Source organism: Pseudoliparis swirei, chromosome 15 (genome assembly GCF_029220125.1).
Source record: "Pseudoliparis swirei isolate HS2019 ecotype Mariana Trench chromosome 15, NWPU_hadal_v1, whole genome shotgun sequence".
Lineage (NCBI taxonomy): Eukaryota > Metazoa > Chordata > Actinopteri > Perciformes > Liparidae > Pseudoliparis > Pseudoliparis swirei.
Genome location: NC_079402.1, coordinates 3,109,732 through 3,121,911, shown reverse-complemented (window position 1 = coordinate 3,121,911; position 12,180 = coordinate 3,109,732). Strand labels below are relative to the sequence as shown.

Below are 12,180 nucleotides of genomic sequence, written 5' to 3'. Positions count from 1 at the left end.
TGAAACTGCCCCGTGTGAAAGGACCACGTCTCTTTTAGTTTTCACCATTGACCAGAAAGACCTCAAATGTTGGCCTGTGTTTTGTGAGCATATCTGTAATCTATAGATATCTATTTATCTATAACGTTGCATCATTTACCGACGGTACACATTTCTGTAATTTCAATATTTGAAGTTGCTCGATTGTTTGAATGATCTGCGTTGATAAATCTCACAACACAGGTATTACATTATAGAAATGGAGTTTGTGTGTCTGCACAACACAGGTTATTACATTATATAACGAGTGTATGTGTGTACCTGTTTTCACAACACAGTTATTACATATAAATGAAGCATGTCTGTGTACACAGCAGTTTATTACATATACAAATGAAGCATGTTTGTGTACTTGTGTGTGTGTGTACACACAACACAGGTGATTATATATAAATGACGCATGTGTGTACCTGTGTTTGTGTACTCATCTGAGTACACAACACAGACTATTACATTGTAAAAATGAAGCTTGTGTTGTGTACTTGTGTGTGTGTATGTCTACTGTGTAGACATACACACAGGTTATTACATGATATGAATGATGTGTGTGTGTGCACAACACAGGTTATTATGTACAAATCAAGCCACATGTGTTGCTATTAATTTGTGTGTACTTTTTTATTTTATTTTTGTATTTAGAGAATAAGGGACAGTGCATATTGATAGACAGTACAATGTACATGTAAATATGCCAGATTATAGCCGGGAGGCTCGTTTCCATCTGTAGTCCCTTGTTTGTGTACTTAAGTGAATGGCCACTAGGTGGCATAACATATTGATTTACACTCATTTAGCCATGTGGAGCATAAAAACAAAAAACTCTGCTTACACATATTGGTCAGTGGTTGAAGAAGACGACACTCTTGAAAATGAACAGATAAAAAGTGACAATGAATAAAGAATAATCAAATGTTGAATAAAATAATGAAAAGGCTGGACGGGTAGGAAGTAGGAGGTCGACGTTTATCAATCTCTCGTAATGTTTAGAGTTTTAAGACTACATGCAATAGAAATGTTTTAAAGTTGAATTTTTTAAAAATGTATACATTGAATAGTATTTTAGTTTCAGCGCTCTGGTCACACACGCCGCTGCTCGCTGTGCGTGTGTGTGTGTAATGCATCATTTGTGAGACGAGCTCCATTAACCTTTAATTGCTCATGCATGTTTCATGCGTGGCGATGCATGAAATATTAATTCAGGAACGTCTGATTGGATTTTAGACGTGAAGGAGGTTAGAAAACGGTCCAGATTTCACCACAATGGTTCATTTCAGTGTTTTATGGATCATATGATGCACGGATCTATAATGAAAACATGTTATTTATCATAATCAACTTATTTATTGGTATATATGTATGTAAACAAACACAACGGACCAATCAGACTCAGCAACACGCACACAGGAAGAAGCTTTAAACGACAATACGAGTTTTTTTATTTCACGTGACCTTTGCCCTCTCACGGGGCCACAGTGGACATGACAGAGACTACTTCTATTAATGTCACGCAGGTTTAATAAACCTCTGTATTGTTTAAATATAGGATTAAAGCACACACTGTATTCTCCGTTATTCACATGTAACAGATATAGTTGAGTAATGTCCTAAAAGACACTGGAACACAACCAATGTGGACATATAGGCCCTCATGAGCTTATATGTGTGTGCATATTTATATCTACATATATGTGAACTGACAACCATGTAATGGATCATTTTGGATGTGAAAATAGAGCTCCACTCTATTATTTAATGAGCCTTTATTTTCACACGCCGCAGGCAGCTGTGGTCCGTTATGAAAACGTCCGAAACAAAAAAAATACTGGAAGTGCAAAGTCATCTCAGTGTCTGGTGTTTGCCTAATGAGAGAAACCCAAACCTTCATTAAATCTTTAGTGTGTGTGTGTGTGTGTGTGTCTGTGTGTGTCTGTGTGTGTGTGTGTGTGTGGTGGGTGGTCTCCAATAACAAGGCGAGTGAGAGTGTCGATGCTCGGAAGTTTGAAAAACAAAGCAGGGCAAGATAGTCGAGCTAAGTAGAGACACAATGAATGATTTTAGTAGCCGAGGGCCGGATGTGATCCACGGTGTGACCCCGGGGAATATATATTTATATACATATAAATATATATATCCATCATCGCCTCATCTCCTGATAAATACACATCCAGCTCCCGCAGAACAAGCCATCCTTTCTGCCGCGGTAGCCTGGAGCATCTTTGGTTTCCAGAGATGCGCTGCACCTTATATACCGACGACACGCCTGTGGAGAGCGGGGTCACGCGCGGCAGTCGTCATGGCGACGGCGCCGCCGAGATACCCGAGTTGGGTATCTGGTGGGGAGCCGAGGCAGAGGAGAGGAGACGAGACGACCGGGCCGGCGCTGCACAGGACGCCCGAGGCAACGGGGGGGACGCCGCTTTATCACCATGCCGAGAAAAAGAGACGCGGTTTCCAACGACGACGGTGAGTTCAAAGACCCGAGAGACCGAGGCCAACTTTATATCCGTTGTGTGTAGCTCATAAAAACGGGTGATTTTTGCACTTTATAAAACATCAAATGACTTAGGTTGTGTGACCTTTGACCCTTTCTTATTATTACTGGTTTCCACTGGTCTCCGCCCACTCTGTTGGGTTCCTGGAACTGCGTTTATGGCACAGTTAAGGAAATTATACCAAAATACACCTTAAAGATACTTTGGTCAAGAGTTGGGGTGTGACTTTGCAGGTTGGGTAAATAAACCGGACATTCAGTCATAGAAAAACAGATCCAGTACAACGACTCCTCGGAAACTCCACAGAGGGTTTAATGTGTCACGTGTTGAGTAACACTCCCTAAGCTACTATTATATTTCACTCGTATCTGTTTACAGTAAAAGAAGGACAATAAATGCAATAATTGCTCGTCACTGCTGTCCTAGCATTAGCTGCATTCTAGAAATGTTAAAGAAAATACCTAGAGAGGTGTGTTCAATATTTTCAAGAACAATGAGACGCCTGAGAGATGTGTTGTTGAACACAGACGTCTCAGTTACAAGAGAGGATGACCGCCGTCTTCCCTTTGGGAAACGGAGGCGAGCGCTTTCCCGTATCTCCGCCGCAGCCACCGCTAGCTGTATTGAGCTCTGATGGTGCGTCAAGCTAAATGCTAACATCAGTGTGCTAACATGCTCAAAATGAGAATTTAAATGTTGACTTGATGACACATGAGATAAAGTGTTAACTCCACAACCCTTTAGTGACATATTTGCAACTTGCTAATGTTTAGCACCTTATATTTACAACATTCTCCATCTTAGCATTCTCACAGTTGCTAATTAGCACAAAGCGCTAGCTAAAGTGCAGTTGAGGCTGATGTTAGTTTCTTCATCCAGCAAACTACCGGACCAATTTAAAGGTTGACTTTATGACATGTGAGATAAAGTGTTAATTCCACAACCCTTTAGTCACATATTTGCAGCTGGCTGATGTTTACCATCTCATGTTTACAACGTTCTCCATCTTAGCATGCTCACAGTTGCTAATTAGCACGTAGCGCTAAAGAGCAGTTATTGGACCATTTTAAATGTTGACTTTTATGAGATAAAGGGTTAATTCCACAACTTTTTAGTGACATATTTGCTTTGTTTGTGTGTCCTTCCCCAGTTGAGATCGAGGTTGACAGTGATCCGAGTGGCAGTGATGGTGAGTGGATGAAACAACATTCAGAAAATAATTGTTGTCTCACTAATAAAATAACAAGAACACCAAATGCAAGGTATATTTTGTGTGTGTTTGTCTTCGGTCGTAAATGTAGACGAGGGCGCCAAGAAGAAACCCAACAGGAGGCAGGGAGCTGGAAGAGGAGGCGCAAAAGGCCGAGGCCGGGGGAGAAAACCACCCAGTGACGGCGAAGACGAAGACGAAGACGAGGAGGACGAAGCTCCCAGGGGACGAAGGGGGGCAAACAACAAGCAGAAGCCGCCCGCCAAGAAACGCGGGGGGCGCAATCAGGACGAGGACGAGGACGAGGGTCCCAAGAGGAAGAGGAAGGGAGCCGCCAATCGGAAGAGAGGAGGCAAAGCTCAGGACAGCGACGAGGAGGAGAGCGATGCGGGGAAGGGGAGGAAGGGAAAGAAGGGAGGGGGGAGGAAAGGAGGGAAACAGGCGGAGGACGGTAAGGGAAAGAAGGGGGACGCCAAAGGGAAGGACGCCAAAGAGAAGGACGACGACAAGGACAAGAAGAAGAAGAAGAAAAAGGACGACAGGTAAGAAGTCAGACAGACATGTTAACACAGGTGTTTCATCAGGGTTCAGGCGGTCATGGAGAAGTCATGGGATTTAAAAATGGTTATTTCCAGGCCTGGAAAACTCCTGAAAAAAAATGATTATAAATATTTATTCTATTAATCAAACTATTGTTTCATTAATTTGTCATTTCAGGTTGTATACTCGCGTGTATGCCGAGATTTCACAAAATGTTTGGTCATCGAAATTTGGTTTAAAGTCTTGTTACCTTCACATTTACTGACATCTTTTACCCTCGGGGTCAATTTGACCCCAGCAATTAAAACGTCCAGAAAATTATTAGAATTAATATTGTTTCCCAAGTTTAAGTGTGAGGTACTTTATGTTTGTTTGTTGACTACCTAAATAGCCCTTTAAATATATAAAAAAGTTGATATTTCTTATATGTTTGACACAGTGAAAAACAGCCTGGGGTCAAATTGACCCCAAAGAACACCGACATTAAACATTGAATGGGATCAAATTGACCCGAAAGGTAACAGGAGGGTTAAAGTCCTGGAAATCCATCAGTCGCCATGTGTGTGAACCCTGTGCCAAGTACCTGGAATATTATTAAAATAACCGATAATGGTGCCTCAAAGAACCTTCAAACCAGGGTTCTTTAAGGCACCATTTCTTTAAAGAGTTCTTCAAAGAACCTATAAAGGTGCCTCAAACGAAAAAAATGGTTCTCCAGTCGGTGCTGGTTCTTCGTAGAACCACAAAGCCTTTTAAAGAACCATTTAAGAACCATTATTGTTCTGTGTGCACTTCACACTTGTGTTCCCTTCTCCTTCTCCTTCTGCCCTTTTCTGCTCCAGCTCATCCAACTCCAACTCCAACTCCGACGAGGAGGACTCCATGTCGGAGGGCGAGATGGCCCGGCTGATGGAGGAGGTGGAGGAGAAGAAGAAGCTGATCACCACCATCAGGAACCAGCCGTGGAGGATGCAGCGGAGGCTCCTCAACCTGAAGTAAAGACAAAGCGCTTCACCTCCGGGCCGGAAGGTCTGAGCCGCGTGAAGCCGGGGCAGGGAAAGGAATCATATGTTCATTTGTATTTCATTTGTAAAGGGGGATGAAAGGGTTAATTTGACCGGGGGAGTGAAGCCATAATCATTTAATTTATATTTAGCTTTTTAAGATACTCAAAGACACTTTACATGTTATATTAATACACCGGGGAGCAACTCAGGGTTAATGTCTTGCTCAATGGCGGGAATTGAACCGACAACCCCATGATTGGAAGACGGACCCATAGGTAAATGTGTTCATGTTGGCTAAGGCTACATTTCAGCTGTGGTCCCTGTGGTCAGATGTTACAGCCTTCACTAAAGGAGAAAGAGGTTAACACAGTAACATAATAAAAAAGCAATGAACATGCAGGTTACGATAAAATACTGGCCTCATCATAAAATCATTACAAAAAACAGACAAAAAAAACAATAAGTTAGCACCTCAAATTGAAATATTGCATTACAAAAGCTTTCTACATCGCACAAGTTCTGCGTCTGGAACTCTAAATGTGTTCTTCATCCAGAGTTTGGAGTTGCTAAATATTTGGGTGATATTTTTTTTAATTGTGGGTCGTAGTAGACGTAAATAAATACGGATAAATAACATAAATTCAGCTCACTGTAATGGACATGTGACCTTGTGTCTCAACAGGGAGGCTCAGGAGTTTGTGGATAAGTTCGAGGGCGCTTTGGGCAAAGGGAAAGGCAGGAAGTGGTTTGCCTACAAAGTGATGATGAAAAAGGTTCGCACAAAAGATTATCTTTTTTTCTTGTGTGTTTTTTTCCGTCGATCATTTTAAATATATGTTGTTGTTTTTTTAAATCCCAGAAATGGATCAAGTTCCAGAGGGACTTTGAGAACTTCAGAACAGCCTGTATCCCCTGGGAGAGGAAAATCAAAGAAGTGGAGAGTAAGTCGTGTCATGTTTTATCAGCTGAACAGCGCCCCCTAGTGGACATGTGCTGAGTTAAGATATTTGATATGTCCGCAGGTCACTTTGGGTCATCTGTGGCATCTTACTTCATCTTCCTGCGCTGGATGTACGGCATGAACCTGGTGCTTTTTGGTTTCACCTTTGGACTGGTGGTCATCCCCGAGGTGAAATGAAATGTCCCGTTACTGAATCATAAAACTGGATTATTATCTCTTCATAAAGCAAAGCATTACACATATATTTTGAAAGATTTCCAGCAATTTATAATATATATAGATACATTATATTAAATTATTTATTATTTTTGTATTATTTATTACTGAAATTAATTCCACAGTAATTGTTTCTTTTTTTTTTACTGTATAATTAATTTCAGTAAAAAAAATTCAATAAAAAAATAATTATACAAAATATTTATATATATATATATATATATATACATAATAAATTGCTGGATATATATAAATTTTACAAATGATATACAAAAAAGAAAAAAATATATGTATGTAAATATATATATATATATATGTACATATTTATATATATACATATACATGTATGTATGTATTAATTTCAGTAAAAAAATAAAAATAATAACTAATACAAAAATACAAATAATCCAGTAAACATACAGATAAATAAAATAAAATCAGGAAATGCTTTTCAATGTAAGTCTAAAATAAGAATAGATGAGAAAATAAATCAAGAGTTGACGCTGACTTCTCACGGACAGTTTGTTTAAGCTCACCTGGAAAGTGATATGGGAAATTCAGTTCATCAATTAAAAGGGCTCTGCTTGTGCTCCAGGTTCTGATGGGCCTTCCCTACGGGTCCATTGCCAGGAAGACGGTACCCAGAGCCCAGCAGGACACCGCTCAGGACTACTCTGTCCTCATGGACTTCCAGGTGAGTCTGATAGGCGAGGATATGAACAGCCCACCCCCTCTCATTGGTTTTTAGGGTGTACATTTTTTAAATGGCGCTATAAAGAGTCAGAAAGTAAAGCTCAGCTCATGCAATTCGTTTTGCCTCTGATTGTTTTTCTGTTTGCTCGTTAAGTAAATCAATCACACGTTTTTTTCTTTTTATTTGAACCTTAATTTCCTAGGAGAAAAATGCAAAAAGTAAACAATGACATCCTTTGTTTTCTTTCTCAGGGCTACTGCAAATACTCGGTCCTGTTCTACGGCTACTACAACAACCAGCGGACCATCGGCCTGCTGAAGTTCCGGCTGCCTCTGTCCTACCTCATGGTCGGGATCGGCACCTTCGGCTACAGCCTGATGGTCGTGATCCGCACGTGAGTCGCCACGGCGACCGGAGGGCGGGGTTTATACGGCTGCTTTTCATCCGCATACTGTAGACACACACAGAACCATGAAGGAGCATCTGGAACCGAAAAGGGTTCTTCAGAGTGATGCCATAGAAGAACCATTTCTGGTTCCACGAAGAACCTTTCAAACCAGGGTTCTCTAAAGAACCATTTCCTTAAAAAGTTCTTCAAAGAACCTTTAAAGGTGTCTCAAAGGACCTTCCAAAGAGGGTTCTTTAAGGCAACTTTTCTGGTTCCGCATATCACCTTTTATACCAGGGTTCTTTAAAGAACCATTTCCTTAAATAGTTCTTCAAAGAACCTTTAAAGGTGTCTCAAAGGACCTTCCAAAGAGGGTTCTTCAAGGCAACTTTTCTGGTTCCGCATATCACCTTTTATACCAGGGTTCTTTAGAGAACAATTTCCTTAAATTGTTCTTCAAATTACATATAAAGGTGTCTTAAAGAACCTTAAAACCAGAAAGCCTTTTAAAGAACCATTTAGGAACCATTATTTTTCTCTGTACTGTTGTAGGAAAGTCCTCAAGGGCCAATTTTGATTATTGTAATTTGGAGTTTGATATAAATTGCTGTTACTTTCATTTGATTTGATTACATTGTTTTAACATGACGTGACAAAAAAAAGGACTCAGACACAGGGAACCCGGAGACGTGATGCGTTTGGGGAACATACGGGCGTTTTGTGTGTCTGCGTGTCTGTCTTCACGCCGTCGGGACGGCGGTTGATTCTCCGGGTGTGATTCTTCTTTTTTTAGGATGGCCAAGAACGCCGACGTCGGCGGCGGCGACGGAGACGAAGGCGAGTTCACGTTCGCCTGGAAGATGTTCACCAGCTGGGATTACCTCATCGGCAACTCGGAGACCGCCGACAACAAATTCGCCTCCATCACCACCAGCTTCAAGGTAACCCACGGCAACCGCTGGACAGGAATCACGTGTGTGTTTTTACCGGTACGCGGCGGTCGTTCCGTTTGCGCTAATGACCGCATACATCGTCTCTACCGCAGGAGTCCATCGTGGATGAGCAGGAGAACCAGAAGGATGAGAACATCCACCTGCGCAGGTTCCTCAGGGTCATGGCGAACTTCCTGATCACCTGCAGCCTCGGCGGCAGCGGCTACCTCATCTACTTCGTGGTGAAGAGGTCGCAGGAGTTCGCCGGCAGAACCGACCTCAGCTGGTACGAGAAGAACGAGGTACGAGGAACCCAGGAGAGGAACGGCTCGTCACACACGCAGAACAATAAGGGTTCCTTGATGGTTCTTTGAAAGGCTTTGTGGTTCTACGAAGAACCAGCACCTACTGGAGAACCATTCTGGAAATGGTGCCTTTGAGAACCATGTTTTGAAGGTTCTTTGAAACACCTTTATAGGTTCTGTGAAGAACTCTTTAAGGACATGGTTCTTTAAAGAAACCTGGTTTGAAAGGTTCTTTGTGGAACCAGAAATGGTGCCTTAAAGAACCATGTTTTGAAGGTTCTTTAAGACACCTTTATAGGTTCTTTGAAGAAGTCTTTTAGGAAATGGTTCTTTAAAGAATCCTGGTTTGAAAGGTTCTTTGTGGAACCCAAAATGGTGCCTTAAAGAACCACTTTTTGAAGGTTCTTTAAGACACCTTAATAGGTTCTTTGAAGAACTATATAATGAAATGGTTCTTTAAAGAACCATGTTTTGAAGGTTCTTTGAGACACCTATATAGGATCTTTGAAGAACCCTTTAAGGAAATGGTTCTTTAGAGAACCCTGATTTGAAAGGTTCTTTGTGGAACCAGAAATGGTGCCTTAAAGAACCACGTTTTGAAGGTTCTTTAAGACACCTTTATAGGTTATTTGAAGAACTCTTTCAGGAAATGGTTCTTTAAAGAACCCTGGTTTGAAAGGTTCTTAGTGGAACCAGAAATGGTGCCTTAAAGAACCACTTTGAAGAACCCTGTTCAGTTCCAGGCGCTCCTTCGTGTGTGTAGCTTCCGGTGGATGAATGAGTGATGGTGGTTCTCTGACAGCTGGAGCTCATCATGTCTCTGCTGGGCCTCGTGTGTCCTCCTCTGTTTGAGACCATCGCTGAGATGGAGGACTACCATCCCCGCATCGCCCTCAAGTGGCAGCTCGGCCGCATCTTCGCCCTCTTCCTGGGAAACCTCTACACCTTCCTGTTCGCCCTGTTCGACGACGTCAACAACAAGGTATGGTGTGTGTGTGTGTGTGTGTGTGCCAGTCAATATCTCCATCCAAATAATATTTGGACATGTATTGTGTCTCAAGAACCCACCAGGGTTCCTACGGTCATGGAAAACCTGGAAGAGTCATGGAATTTTAAAATGGTTATGTCCAGGCCTCGAACAGTCCTGGCTGAAAAAAAATCCCTAAAGTTTTGGAAAAGTCCTGGAAATGTGTGATATTCATATGTTCATTCACACATAATTTTGAATAATTAATATGCTTTTAAAAGAATGACGCTCTAAATATAAGTCAGTATACGCTCTTTCATACTCGCACGTTTTCCGCGCTGCAATTGAACGCACCGTAACATTTATTATCTCTCATTCATTTATGTAATTTAAGGTTATAAACTGTATGCTTTTGAATTATCATTGTTAGTCATGGAGATCATTTTAACAGTTGTCATTACATACAGTATAAAAAAACCCAGTGTCTTCTTCTTATGCTTCACAATACATTCATCTTAATATTCTTCATAATATTCCCTATTAATTATTACATCTTTCTGTATGTATTCATTTACAACATAAGACAAAAATAACCTCCTACAACTCTCGCCTCTCCATCGGGACGGTGAAACTGATTCTCTCTGAGTCCCGCAGCTGGAACAAGAGGACTCCATTAAGAACGCCAGCCTGTGGGCCATGAAGGAGTACTACGCCAACTACACCTTCATGCTCAACGACACCGACTCCACCCCGCCCCCCATGCCCCCCGCCGACATCATCAGAGGACCCTGCTGGGAGACCGCCGTCGGCATTGTGAGAAGAACCACCGACTGGTTTAACTTTTTTCATATCGAGCCACAAGTATCATTAATTGAACTAGACTACAACCATCGAGATTATATCTACGTCATCCTGTGTATGATGGTGTGTGGCTCCAGGAGTTTGTGAAGCTGACGGTGTCGGACATCCAGGTGTCCTACCTGACCATCCTGATCGGGGACTTTGCCCGAGCGGTCATCGTTCGGTTCCTCAACTACTGCTGGTGCTGGGACCTGGAGGCGGGATTTGTGAGTCTGACAGCTGGAGCGTATTTAATTTATTTAATTTATTGTATTCATTAATTTAATTTATTTATTTAATTCATTTAATTTATTACATTCATTTAATTCATTACATTTATTTAATTCATTTAAGTTATTTATTTAATTTAATTTATTTAATTTATTTAGTTAATTTAATTCATTTAACTTATTTACTTCATCCATTTTATGTTATTTTATTTATTTTATTTATTTTATTATTTTTTATTTTTGTTTTTATTATTTTTATTTATTTTATTTATTTTATTTATTTTATTTATTTATTCTTGTATGTATTTATTTATTTTATTTTAATTGATGTAACCAGGAAAAGCCTCATTGAGATGAAACACATCTCCTTTCCCAGAGTGCTCTGCCAACACATGGTGCAGAAGCACATTAAACAAAGATCCAGACATACAACATGAAACAGTGACAGACATAATTATCCCCATTATCTCGTTAAGTAACTTACCTGAAATCCAGCGCTCTGTGTTTATTGAACTGCTCTCAGTCAGGAGAAAGTAATCCATTACTCCGTTTCCCTCCCAGCCGTCATATGGAGAGTTTGACATCAGCGGTAACGTCCTTGGACTGGTTTTCAACCAAGGAATGATCTGGTATGAAACTCCGCCCCCTTTGTGTGCGTGCGTGTGTTTGCATGTGTGTACATTGATATGCATGCGTCATTGTGTCTGCATGTATCTAGTATCCCTGTGTGGATGTATTTTTATTTATTTTATTTTTATTTTTAAATGAATATAAATAAAATAAAATAAATGCTCATCATCCTCAGCAGTAACTTTGTGTTTAAAGCTAATTAGCACGTTAGCATACCTCGTATTTCCCACTGTGCCGACATACAGCTTCACGTAGCGCGGCTGGTGACGTCATCGTACGACACGTTATAATATATCATCTCAAGTGTCATGGTGTCTCAAACGTCGACCGTGATGCTTTCAGGGACCAAACTTCTCGTGGGATTTTTAAAAATAAAATAAAAAACCTTGCAGCATTCCTTTGCAGCTTAACTCGACTCACAGCAACAAAAACGACAAAATCAAATGAGGAACTCTGACTTCTGTCGCGGCGTTGGACTCAAACGGAACGAACACGCCTCGATACGTAACGATGACGTCGTCTGATCACATGACCTGCGCTCTCCTTCAGGATGGGTGCGTTCTACGCTCCCGGGCTGGTGGGCATCAACGTGCTGCGCCTCCTCAGCTCCATGTACTACCAGTGTTGGGCCGTCATGGCAACCAACGTCCCGCACGAGAGAGTCTTCAAGGCCTCCAAGTCCAACAACTTCTACATGGGGCTGCTCCTCCTCATCCTCTTCCTCAGCCT

At 41.3% G+C, this 12,180-nt stretch overlaps 1 protein-coding gene across 1 annotated transcript in view; it reads left to right on the top strand.

Annotated features, from left to right (window-relative positions):
- The first annotated feature begins 2,268 nt into the window (after positions 1 to 2,268).
- tmc2a (transmembrane channel-like 2a) overlaps positions 2,269 to 12,180 on the top strand; it is a 15,932-nt gene continuing 6,020 nt past the window's right edge. Inside the window, exons 1-16 of the mRNA XM_056433151.1 lie at positions 2,269 to 2,437; positions 3,682 to 3,720; positions 3,833 to 4,283; positions 5,124 to 5,276; positions 5,971 to 6,061; positions 6,148 to 6,229; positions 6,311 to 6,417; positions 7,061 to 7,159; positions 7,411 to 7,553; positions 8,341 to 8,488; positions 8,593 to 8,781; positions 9,587 to 9,766; positions 10,406 to 10,564; positions 10,690 to 10,818; positions 11,383 to 11,450; positions 12,001 to 12,180. The exon at positions 12,001 to 12,180 is cut by the window's right edge and continues 60 nt beyond it. Coding sequence (XP_056289126.1) covers positions 2,269 to 2,437; positions 3,682 to 3,720; positions 3,833 to 4,283; positions 5,124 to 5,276; positions 5,971 to 6,061; positions 6,148 to 6,229; positions 6,311 to 6,417; positions 7,061 to 7,159; positions 7,411 to 7,553; positions 8,341 to 8,488; positions 8,593 to 8,781; positions 9,587 to 9,766; positions 10,406 to 10,564; positions 10,690 to 10,818; positions 11,383 to 11,450; positions 12,001 to 12,180 — 2,387 coding nt within the window. The remainder of the gene's footprint in view (positions 2,438 to 3,681; positions 3,721 to 3,832; positions 4,284 to 5,123; positions 5,277 to 5,970; positions 6,062 to 6,147; positions 6,230 to 6,310; positions 6,418 to 7,060; positions 7,160 to 7,410; positions 7,554 to 8,340; positions 8,489 to 8,592; positions 8,782 to 9,586; positions 9,767 to 10,405; positions 10,565 to 10,689; positions 10,819 to 11,382; positions 11,451 to 12,000) is intronic.